Source organism: Gymnoscopelus braueri (genome assembly GCF_963280865.1).
Source record: "Gymnoscopelus braueri genome assembly, chromosome: 24".
NCBI lineage: Eukaryota > Metazoa > Chordata > Actinopteri > Myctophiformes > Myctophidae > Gymnoscopelus > Gymnoscopelus braueri.
This window is the reverse complement of record NC_137626.1, coordinates 267,501-280,342: the sequence shown is the minus strand read 5'-3', so window position 1 is coordinate 280,342 and position 12,842 is coordinate 267,501. Positions and strand designations below refer to the sequence as shown.

Genomic DNA, 12,842 nt, shown 5'->3' with positions numbered 1-12,842 from the left:
GGCCAGAAAGTGTGTGTGTGCATGTAGTGTATTGTTTATGCAGTGTGTACATATAGAACACAGTGTGTGTGTGCATGTAGTGTATTGTTTATGCAGTGTGTACATATAGAACAGAGTGTGTGTGTGTGTGTGTGTGTGTGTGTGTGTGTGTGTGTGTGTGTGTGTGTGTGTGTGTGTGTGTGTGTGTGTGTGTGTGTGTGCATGTAGTGTAATGTTTATGCAGTGTGTACATATAGAACACAGTGTGTGTGTGCATGTAGTGTATTGTTTATGCAGTGTGTACATATAGAACACAGTGTGTGTGTGCATGTAGTGTATTGTTTATGCAGTGTGTACATATAGAACAGAGTGTGTGTGTGTGTGTGTGTGTGTGTGTGTGTGTCTGTGTGTGTGTGTGTGTGTGTGTGTGTGTGTGTGTGTGTGTGTGTGTGTGTGTGTGTGCATGTAGTGTAATGTTTATGCAGTGTGTACATATAGAACACAGTGTGTGTTAGCCCCTACGGAACCTCTCCCTCCGCTGTATAGCTCCGAGATGAGGTTCCTCGTTATTTCCTGCCGTTTGCGGTCGACATTGTCGCACATTTTCCACTTTACATGTTTCTTACCCCTTTCTGCACATCGTATCCAAAAAAGTAAAGCTTTTCCGCCATTCTCTCAGATGTTTTAAATTTTAACGGACCATAAAATCTATCCAACGAGTTGAAGAAAGTATTTAATTTGCCTCTGTCTTCATCCCGTTCCATAATATTTTGCATTAGAAGATGCAATTCAACATTTGACCAGTAGGGGAATCAGTAATGTTATCTCTACTCTTGCGCAATGCCTTAAAAACATGTAACCGGATGAAAACCGAGGCAAATTAAATACTTTCTTCAACTCGTTGGATAGCTTTTATGTTCCGCTAGAACTTAAAACATCTGAGAGAATGGCGGAAAAGCTTTACTTTTTGGATACGATGTGCAGAAAGGGGTAAGAAACATGTAAAGTGGAAAATGTGCGACAATGTCGACCGCAAACGGCAGGAAATAACGAGGAACCTCATCTCTGAGCTATATAGCGGAGGGAGAGGTTCCGTCGGAGCTAAGTGTGTGTGTGCATGTAATGTAATGTTTATGCAGTGTGTACTTACAGCTACGTTGCGTATCTGCAGACCAGCGAACCATCTCAGCTGCTCCAGGACGGAGCGGAAAACCTCTGTCTGATGGGAGGGGCGGAGCTTCACCTCCTGCCTTAGCACCTCCCCCAGCAGGGATAGGCTGACGGACGAACCAATCACCAGCCCTGACCCCCCCACACACACACACACACACACACACACACACACACAGACACACAGACACACACATACACATACACATACACACACACACAGACACACACACACACACACACACACACACACACACACAGACACACAGACACACACACACACACACACACACACACACACACACACACACACACACACACACACACAGGTTTATATTAGTGTATTTTCTAATATTAATTGTATATTAGTGTATTTGACTTGAGTGTGTGTGTGTGTGTGTGTGTGTGTGTGTGTGTGTGTGTGTGTGTGTGTGTGTGTGTGTGTGTGTGTGTGTGTGTGTGTGTGTGTACATACCCTCCTCAGTGTGTAGTACAGTGTGTAGCTCAGGGATGTAGGAAGGAGACAGGATGACCGGATACAGCAAGTTCTTAAACTTCACCTCAATACCTGCACACACACACACACACACACACACACACACACACACACACACACACACACACACACACACACACACACACACACACACACACACACACACACACACACACACACACACACACACAACGTATGTAGTTTATTATATTATATAAAGCGTAACGTCTTTGTTTCTATGAGTAATGATCATATATAGTTTATTATTAAGAACAGATTCAGAGCTGTGTGACTGTGTGACTGACAGACTGACAGACTGACAGACTGACAGACTGACAGACTGACAGACTGTGTGACTGAATCAGTTCAGAACGTGTCAACATTGGTCTACAAGTGGGCGTGCCTTCAGATCAGGAAGCAGGCCGCGCTTTACCCAATCAAATGTAGTGGGCGGGATTTACATCTGTGCGCTCGCTTCCCACTGGAAACAAACCCAAACTCATTTAACAATAGCGTCCTCAGAGCGTCCTCAGAGCGTCCTCAGAGCGTCCTCAGAGCGTCCTCAGAGCCTCAGAGCGTCCTCAGAGCGTCCTCAGAGCGTCCTCAGCGCCTCAGAGCGTCCTCAGAGCGTCCTCAGAGCGTCCTCAGAGCCTCAGAGCGTCCTCAGAGCCTCAGAGCGTCCTCAGAGCGTCCTCAGAGCGTCCTCAGAGCGTCCTCAGAGCGTCAGAGCGTCCTCAGAGCCTCAGAGCGTCCTCAGAGCGTCCTCAGAGCCTCAGAGCGTCCTCAGAGCGTCCTCAGAGCATCCTCAGAGCGTCCTCAGAGCCTCAGAGTGTCCTCAGAGCGTCCTCAGAGCGTCCTCAGAGCGTCCTCAGAGCGTCCTCAGAGCCGACAAAACCACGGAATGTTAGTAACATTTTAACTTGTTCTTTGACATCTGTCTGGCATTCCAAGCTTTGACCCACTGGAACAGGTTCTCACTGAAGACCTGGCTAAACTGGACCAGTTCTGCAAAACCTGGCGCCTAAAACCAAGCCCAGCAAAAAGTGTCTCCAGTGTATTCCATCTCCACGATGCAAAAGCTGCCAGAGAACTAAACATCCACCTGAGCGGACTCAAGCTGAAGCCTCTAATCCAATCTACCTTCAAGGAACATCTAAACGGGACGGCAGCTAAGGTGAAGTCGAGATGAGATGAGATGAGAGATGAGAAATACTTTATTAATCCCCAAAGGGAAATGATGGTGTGACAGCAGCACAGTGTAACAATAAATAAGTAAACAACAGACAAACACAAACACAACAAAACATATGGACACAACATAGACCAGGGTCGACAACATGCATTTAGGGAGAGTTCTTAGGCATTGTAGAGTCTGATGGCAGTTGGCATGAATGAGAGTCTGTACCGCTCAGTGTGCATGTTCGGGGGGAGAGTGAGCCTCTGGCTGAAGGTGCTCACCCTATCCTGCAGCTCGCCATAGAGTGGATGGAGGGGTTAACCAGATTGGAATTTAGTTTGTCCCTAATCCTCCTCTCTGCGACCGACTGCAGCCCTTCCATGCGGAGGCCAACCACAGAGCTGGCCTTCTTGATGAGTTTGTTGAGTCTGTTTAGCTCCCCAGCCTTGAGCCTTGATGAAGTCAAGAAACAACCTGCTCTGCAAAATGGGGGGCGGCAGCCTCCACACTGCGCACCTCAGCACCTCAGCGCCTCATCGCCTCATCGCCTCATCACCTCATCACCTCATCACCTCATCACCTCACCACCTCATCACCTCATCACCTCAGCACCACAGCACCTCAGCACCTCATCACCTCAGCGCCTCAGCGCCTCAGCGCCTCATCGCCTCATCACCTCATCACCTCAGCACCTCATCACCTCACCACCTCAGCACCTCAGCACCTCATCACCTCACCACCTCACCACCTCACCACCTCATCACCTCACCACCTCATCACCTCAGCACCTCATCACCTCATCACCTCATCACCTCAGCACCTCAGCACCTCAGCACCTCAGCACCTCATCACCTCATCACCGCACCACCTCACCACCTCATCACCTCATCACCTCACCACCTCATCACCTCACCACCTCACCACCTCATCACCTCACCACCTCAGCACCTCAGCACCTCAGCACCTCACCACCTCACCACCTCACCACCTCACCACCTCACCACCTCATCACCTCACCACCTCAGCACCTCACCACCTCACCACCTAACCACCTCATCACCTCAGCACCTCAGCACCTCACCACCTCACCACCTCACCACCTCATCACCTCATCACCTCACCACCTCAGCACCTCATCACCTCACCACCTCACCACCTCACCACCTCACCACCTCATCACCTCATCACCTCACCACCTCACCACCTCATCACCTCATCACCTCATCACCTCACCACCTCAGCACCTCAGCACCTCATCACCTCAGCACCTCATCACCTCACCACCTCACCACCTCACCACCTCACCACCTCAGCACCTCACCACCTCAGCACCTCAGCACCTCACCACCTCACCACCTCATCACCTCAGCACCTCATCACCTCAGCACCTCACCACCTCATCACCTCACCACCTCACCACCTCATCACCTCACCACCTCATCACCTCACCACCTCATCACCTCAGCACCTCATCACCTCATCACCTCATCACCTCATCACCTCAGCACCTCAGCACTGGCCCTTTCATATTCTGCAGCAGAATACTGTGCCTCTGTCTGGTCCAGGTCATCTCATACACACCACGTGGACATCCAGGTTAACACAACCATGAGAACCATAACCAGGACTATTCGCTCAACACCACTCCTCTGGCCCCTCCAAAGACTAGGATGAGTCATCCTCCATACACAGAACAGGAGACAACTGCTTGGCTAAAGGACTTTGCACTCGCTAAATAAATAAACTTGTTCTTTCATCATAGAAACAAGTGGGCTTTATAACCAAAACCATCCATGTTCTTTGGGAGAAATGGTGTTAGTGTTCTTTGGGAGAAATGGTGTTAGTGTTCTTTGGGAGAAATGGTGTTAGTGTTCTGTGGAGAAACGTTGTTAGTGGGAATGAAAACATAAGCGCACCACCGGAAATGGAGGGCTGAAGGCAGAGACCAAACGCCGGTTTCCAGTCAGCGTCTGTCTATTTAGTCACTCCTCCCAGAGTCAAATGCAAAAGTGAAAAACGCTGTTTTTCCTTTTTATTTGACCTGGGATCCCAGATTGAGTTTATTATAACACTAGTTAATATTGTTTCTATGAGTAATGACACTGCTATGCTGTGAACACAGCCTGTCTGTCTGTCTGTCTGTCTGTCTGTCTGTCTGTCTGTCTGCCTGTGTGTCTACAATGTGTGTACTCACCCACTTCAGTGTTCCCCACCACCAGCTTAGCGTCAGGATGTTTGGCTTTGAGGTTCAGTAACTCTTTAAGAGACGCAGGCTGAATCCACACAGTCCTCTCTCCCCTGAAACTCACTGTACCACAAGGTCTCTTTACCATGGACTGGTAGAGAGACATAGACGCACAGAGAGGGAGAGAGAGAGGCATGTTTATCTCCTCAAACATATTTAACTCATTAACTGCCATTGACCAGTCACTGGTCATGTGGTGTTTTCAGTAGTTTACACTAGAGGGCGCTGTTCCACAGCCTGTGAATCATGATGATGATGAAGAGCACAGCCAAAGATCACGTGATCACAACAAAATGGAGCTGCTTTGGTGTAGTATTATAATAATAATAATAATAATAATAATGATTATGACAGGTGTCTCACCATCAGTTCAGGAGGAAAGATAACTTCCTGTGTCGGATCCAGAGGAATGAACTCTGATGAGTTGAAGAGAGGAGGCTGAGAGAGAGACAGGTAGAGAGACAGGTAGAGAGACAGGTAGAGAGACAGGTAGAGAGACATAGAGAGACAGGTAGAGAGAGAGACATAGATATTAACACTAAACATGTGTGTGTGTGTGTGTGTGTGTGTGTGTGTGTGTGTGTGTGTGTGTGTGTGTGTGTGTGTGTGTGTGTGTGTGTGTCTTACACTGAAACATTCTTCAGCCTTGTCGCCATTGGTCAGTTCGCCATCAGCTGCCTTCCCATTGGTCAGTTCCCCATCAGCTGCCTTCCCATTGGTCAGTTCGCCATCAGCTGCCTTCCCATTGGTCAGTTCGCCATCAGCTGCCTTCCCATTGGTCAGTTCGCTATCAGCTGCCTTCCCATTGGTCAGTTCGCCATCAGCTGCCTTGCCATTGGTCATACAACAGCCGTTTTCCCGCCCTCTCCCTCCACAACACCCCCCCTCCTGCCACACACACACACACACACACACACACACACACACACACACACACACACACACACACACACACAGTAACTAGTTAAATATATTATGGTAATATGACGTGTCTTGATGAATTGAGTACAATGGACCATAATGGAAAAAAAGCTTTTTACTAACAAATGTGTAAATAAAGTATTCAATCAATCAATCAATCATTCAATCAATCAATCAATGTGTAAATGATTAAATGAACAAAACAATGTTGTAGTTTTTAATCTGTTTGTGATAAACTATGAGTTTATACTCTATAGCAGGAGGTTGAAATAACAGATCTACAAGTGAGAGGATGAGTGCTAGGAGGTGAGTGCTAGGAGGTGAGGTAGAGTCTGAAGAGGTGTGTCTGCAGTTCTCTCTCGTGTGTGTGTGTGTGTGTGTGTGTGTGTGTGTGTGTGTGTGTGTGTGTGTGTGTGTGTGTGTGTGTGTGGGTGGGTGGGTGGGTGGGTGGGTGGGTGGGTGTGTGTGTGTGTGTGTGTGTGAGTGTAACCTGTGTGAAGGTCTTGTATCCCTCTAGAATAGGTCTATAGCCGGTACAACGACACAGGTTTCCTGAAAACAATATAGAAACGTTACATATTATGAAATATATGAAGTACATTATGATGACATATATTGACCTGCAGCTTCCTCTGGTCTCCATGGTTACAAACGACCAGGTTTGTGAACACGTAGGACCACAATGGAAACAAGTCCCCATGACTTTATCCTTTCAGCTTTACTGTGTGACTGTAGCTCATGTTTACATTTAGATTACATGTAGATTACATTTAGATTACATGTAGATTACATTTAGATTACATGTAGCTCATGTTTACATGTAGATTACATGTAGATTACATTTAGATTACATGTAGATTACATTTAGATTACATGTAGATTACATTTAGATTACATGTAGCTCATGTTTACATTTAGATTACATGTAGATTACATTTAGATTACATGTAGATTACATTTAGATTACATGTAGATTACATGTAGCTCATGTTTACATTTAGATTACATGTAGATTACATTTAGATTACATGTAGATTACATTTAGATTACATGTAGATTACATTTAGATTACATGTAGATTACATTTAGATTACATGTAGATTACATGTAGCTCATGTTTACATTTAGATTACATGTAGCATTAGTGAGGACCAATAATATGAAGATAAAGTAAAAAATGTCTGAACTCGTCCTTTAACCACATGTTATACTGTGGTTGTGTGTGTGTGTGTGTGTGTGTGTGTGTGTGTGTGTGTGTGTGTGTGTGTGTGTGTGTGTGTGTGTACCTTGAAAAGCCTCCTCTATGTCGGCCATCTTGGGGGCGGGGTTATTGCGCAGCAGAGCGTACATGGACATGACGATGCCGGGAGTACAAAACCCACACTGTGACCCATGAGCAAGGGCTATACGCTCCTAACACACACACACACACACACACACACACACACACACACACACACACACACACACACACACACACACACACACACACACACACACACACACTTGACACACTGTTTCATAAAATCATTAGGACTTTATGGACAAAGATTTTATTGTTGCTTTTATCAATGTAGTTATAACCTATAAATGTATGATGAATATATTAATATATTATGAATCTATAAATATATGATGAATATATTAATATATTATGAATCTATAAATGTATGATGAATATATTAATATATTATGAATCTATAAATGTATGATGAATATATTAATATATTATGAATCTATAAATGTATGATGAATATATTAATATATTATGAATCTATAAATATATGATGAATATATTAATATATTATGAATCTATAAATATATGATGAATATATTAATATATTATGAATCTATAAATATATGATGAATATATTAATATATTATGAATCAATAAATATATGATGAATATATTAATATATTATGAATCTATAAATGTATGATGAATATATTAATATATTATGAATCTATAAATATATGATGAATATATTAATATATTATGAATCTATAAATGTATGATGAATATATTAATATATTATGAATCTATAAATGTATGATGAATATATTAATATATTATGAATCTATAAATGTATGATGAATATATTAATATATTATGAATCTATAAATGTATGATGAATATATTAATATATTATGAATCTATAAATGTATGATGAATATATTAATATATTATGAATCTATAAATATATGATGAATATATTAATATATTATGAATCTATAAATATATGATGAATATATTAATATATTATGAATCTATAAATATATGATGAATATATTAATATATTATGAATCAATAAATATATGATGAATATATTAATATATTATGAATCTATAAATGTATGATGAATATATTAATATATTATGAATCTATAAATGTATGATGAATATATTAATATATTATGAATCTATAAATGTATGATGAATATATTAATATATTATGAATCTATAAATATATGATGAATATATTAATATATTATGAATCAATAAATATATGATGAATATATTAATATATTATGAATCTATAAATATATCAACTCCTTTAATTAATAATCACTGTGTGTGTGTGTGTGTGTGTGTGTGTGTGTGTGTGTGTGTGTGTGTGTGTGTGTGTGTGTGTGTGTGTGTGTGTGTGTGTGTGTGTGTGTGTGTGTGTGTGTGTGTGTACCTGTACAGGGTGTAGTTTTCGGGCGGTGCTGCCGATCCCCTCCACTGTGGTCACATGACTCATATGTACTGAACACACTGGAGCCAGACACGCATTGACTGAATAATGACTGATTAGCATAACGTTAAGTCATTAACATATAATTAACATATCATTAACATAATGACTCATATGTACTGAACACACTGGAGCCAGACACGCATTGACTGAATAATGACTGATTGGCATAACGTTAAGTCATTAACATATAATTAACATATCATTAACATAATGACTCATATGTACTGAACACACTGGAGTAGAGGGTAGCACGGGTCCAAAAAATTGGATCCGAACCGAAACAGAACCGAGGAAATTTGAACCGAACCGAACGGACCCTAGAAAGAAATCAAATGTACTGGACCCTGCCCGAAACGGCACGAGAATGATTGGATCCGGTCCGAAACGGAGCTGATTAAAATTGGACCCGATCTTAAATGGACCCGGGGAAAATGGAGCCGATCCGGCCGGGTCTTTAGACGCGAACCGTGTCCGATGCTATTATATTATGCTTATTGTCTCCATAACATCGAGACTGGTCGTCTCAGCGAGTCAGCGCCACCCTCCCCCGCCTCTCAGAGGCGAGCTACAGCGGAGGGTTGCGTCATGCAGAAGTTGAACAGCTACGTTTTCACAGACTTTCATATCCCCCCAGCTCAACCTATAAATTAACATAGGAATGAGCCTAGATGCATATCAATTGTCCTCATTAACATATCATTAACACAACTGATTAACATTAACGTTAAGACCTCATTAACATAATGACTGATTAACATAACGTTAATACTTTATAATGCCCTCATTAACATAATGTATACTCAATACGCACCTGGAATCATTAACATAATAAACACATAGTTATGACAGACAAGCCTGTAATACAAACATAACAATCTATGTAATTATAATCTAAATGTATTTGTAATCTATTTTATCTAAATGTAATCTATACACTATTTCATCTAAATGTAATCTATACACTATTTATCTAAATATAATCTATAAACTATAGATTACAGACTACATTAGTAATCTGCTCACAACACAAAGACAGGATGTAAAGTTTACCTTCAATACTTTTAACACACACATTCACACACGCACACGCACACGCACACACACACACACACACACACACACACACAAAAGGATACAGCACAGTGTGTAGATGAGGTGTGTATTTGGACACCATCACAGTACAGGCTCCACAGCCGCCTTCAGCACATCCAAGCTTGGTTCCAACCAGACCCACTAACGAGCTCGTTAAGGAATTAACATATTAATACATTTACACACACACACACACACACACACACACACACACACACACACACACACACACACACACACACACACACACACACACACACACACACACACACACACACACACACCATATATGCTACAGAATCAGTTACTCTGAGAGTAACACATGGAACCAAATGGAGCCGTAAAAAGAAAAGTAAATTAAAGAGCATAATTTCCTCATTTGTCAACAAAGTATTCTCAGGACCCTTTTGCATAACATTAAGTCATTAACATATCATTAACATTCTCAGGACCCTTTCAGGAGCCCTGATTCAGCCGCTCTTTGACTATGCTTGCACCTCCTGGTACTCCAACATCTCAATGTCACTAAAGACTAAGCTTCAAACCTCCCAAAACAAACTGATTCGACTACTTCTCGGCCTGGGCCCATGGCCCACCTTTCTCCCACTCATTCTGCTAGCCTAGGATTCTTCTTCTTCTTTCGTATATCATCAGATGGCCAACTCAGTGTCCTGCAGCCACGCCCTTGTCTCTGGTCCTAAGTCGAAAAGACCAGCTTCTGAGGGTGGGCTGTATCGGGGGCAGCCGGTGATAATGTGCTCGGCAGTCTGTTCAGGCTCGCCACACTCGCATGCCGCACTGTCCGTTAGGCCCCACTTCTTCATAGAAGACTTGAAGCGCCCGACTCCAGTGCGCAGACGGTTCAGCGAGGTCCATAGATGGCGTGGCATGTCTTCTCCTTTTACACCTCCTCCTGGGTCCTGGATGTATCGCTGGATACGGGAGGGCCCAGCTGTCTCCCATGACCGTTTCCACGATGCTGCCAGCCAGGCGTCTCTGGACAAGTCCTCAGGGATAGACTGTAGCATCTCTTGTGCTGCCTTGTTGTAGGTATGGCGAGACTTGAGCCTGCCTGATGGTGCCGGTGTTGTTGTGGCTTTGTGCAGGATGTGCCAGTCGTACTTCTGGGCCTTTCTTGCCAGGGCGAGGGTAGCCGCATCCCGTCGGAGACTGGCTGGGGCGATTCCAGCTAGGACTGGCAGGTAGGACACAGGGGTGGCTTTCAGACAACTAGTTACTGTCCGGAGAGCGCTGTTGATGACAGTGTCAACCTTGTTGACGTGGGGGCTTCTGCTCCAGACAGGGGCGCAGTATTCTGCTACGGGCAGGACCAGGGCTTGCGTGGATATGCGTAGGGTCTGGGGGGAAGCTCCCCAAGTTGAACCTGCTAGGCGTCGAATGAGCGAGACCCTTGCTGTTGTTTTGGCCTAGGATGGCTCAGGGTAGAGGACAGGGTTAAACAACTAAACATGGGATTGGCTTTCAAAATAGTCAATGCGACTTTGGGTTAGGGTTACTAATACCCACATTTCTGACTAAATACCTCCAACAACTTAGTGACACCCACAGCCACAATACTAGAGGGAGTGTAAACAACAATCTGGTAACACACGCCCATAAAACACAATACTAGAGGGAGAGGGACCTGCTGTTTTTACATTTCTGTTTAATCAAATATTCAATCAATCAAAAAGGGTCCATTTGGTTCCATTTGTACACTCTCAGAGTTACGGACCCATGAGGGTCCCTGGACCACACTTTGAGACCCACTGGTGTAGCAGAGTGTTTCCAGTGAGTCAACACCCTGACTCTGTTTGACCAGAATGGAACAGAGCCTTCATTAGTATCATTGTAACAACCAGAATGGAACAGAGCCTTCATTAGTATCATTGTAACAACCAGAATGGAACAGAGCCTTCATTAGTATCATTGTAACAAACAGAATGGAACAGAGCCTTCATTAGTATCATTTTAACAACCAGAATGGAACAGAGCCTTCATTAGTATCATTGTAACAACCAGAATGGAACAGAGCCTTCATTAGTATCATTGTAACAAACAGAATGGAACAGAACCTTCATTAGTATCATTGTAACAACCAGAATGGAACAGAGCCTTCATTAGTATCATTGTAACAACCAGAATGGAACAGAGCCTTCATTAGTATCATTGTAACAACCAGAATGGAACAGAGCCTTCATTAGTATCATTGTAACAAACAGAATGGAACAGAGCCTTCATTAGTATCATTGTAACAACCAGAATGGAACAGAGCCTTCATTAGTATCATTGTAACAACCAGAATGGAACAGAGCCTTCATTAGTATCATTGTAACAACCAGAATGGAACAGAGCCTTCATTAGTATCATTGTAACAACCAGAATGGAACAGAGCCTTCATTAGTATCATTGTAACAACCAGAATGGAACAGAGCCTTCATTAGTATCATTTTAACAACCAGAATGGAACAGAGCCTTCATTAGTATCATTGTAACAACCAGAATGGAACAGAGCCTTCATTAGTATCATTGTAACAAACAGAATGGAACAGAGCCTTCATTAGTATCATTGTAACAACCAGAATGGAACAGAGCCTTCATTAGTATCATTGTAACAACCAGAATGGAACAGAGCCTTCATTAGTATCATTGTAACAACTAGAATGGAACAGAGCCTTCATTAGTATCATTGTAACAACCAGAATGGAACAGAGCCTTCATTAGTGTCATTGTAACAACCAGATTGGAACAGAGCCTTCATTAGTGTCATTGTAACAACTAGAATGGAACAGAGCCTTCATTAGTGTCATTGTAACAACTAGAATGGAACAGAGCCTTCATTAGTGTCATTGTAACAACCAGAATGGAACAGAGCCTTCATTAGTGTCATTGTAACAACCAGAATGGAACAGAGCCTTCATTAGTGTCATTGTAACAACCAGAATGGAACAGAGCCTTCATTAGTATCATTGTAACAACCAGAATGGAACAGAGCCTTCATTAGTATCATTGTAACAACCAG

The 12,842-nt window shown here is 42.9% G+C and overlaps 1 protein-coding gene across 1 annotated transcript in view; it reads right to left on the bottom strand.

Moving 5' to 3' along the window:
* xdh (xanthine dehydrogenase) overlaps positions 1-12,842 on the bottom strand; it is a gene marked incomplete at its 5' end in the record, with an annotated part of 70,071 nt that overhangs the window by 54,973 nt on the left and 2,256 nt on the right. The window contains 9 exons of the mRNA XM_080421986.1: positions 1,130-1,281; positions 1,625-1,717; positions 5,017-5,158; positions 5,431-5,505; positions 5,695-5,955; positions 6,479-6,540; positions 7,275-7,401; positions 8,669-8,777; positions 9,865-9,961. Of these exons, the coding sequence (XP_080278112.1) occupies positions 1,130-1,281; positions 1,625-1,717; positions 5,017-5,158; positions 5,431-5,505; positions 5,695-5,955; positions 6,479-6,540; positions 7,275-7,401; positions 8,669-8,777; positions 9,865-9,961 (1,118 nt within the window). The remainder of the gene's footprint in view (positions 1-1,129; positions 1,282-1,624; positions 1,718-5,016; positions 5,159-5,430; positions 5,506-5,694; positions 5,956-6,478; positions 6,541-7,274; positions 7,402-8,668; positions 8,778-9,864; positions 9,962-12,842) is intronic.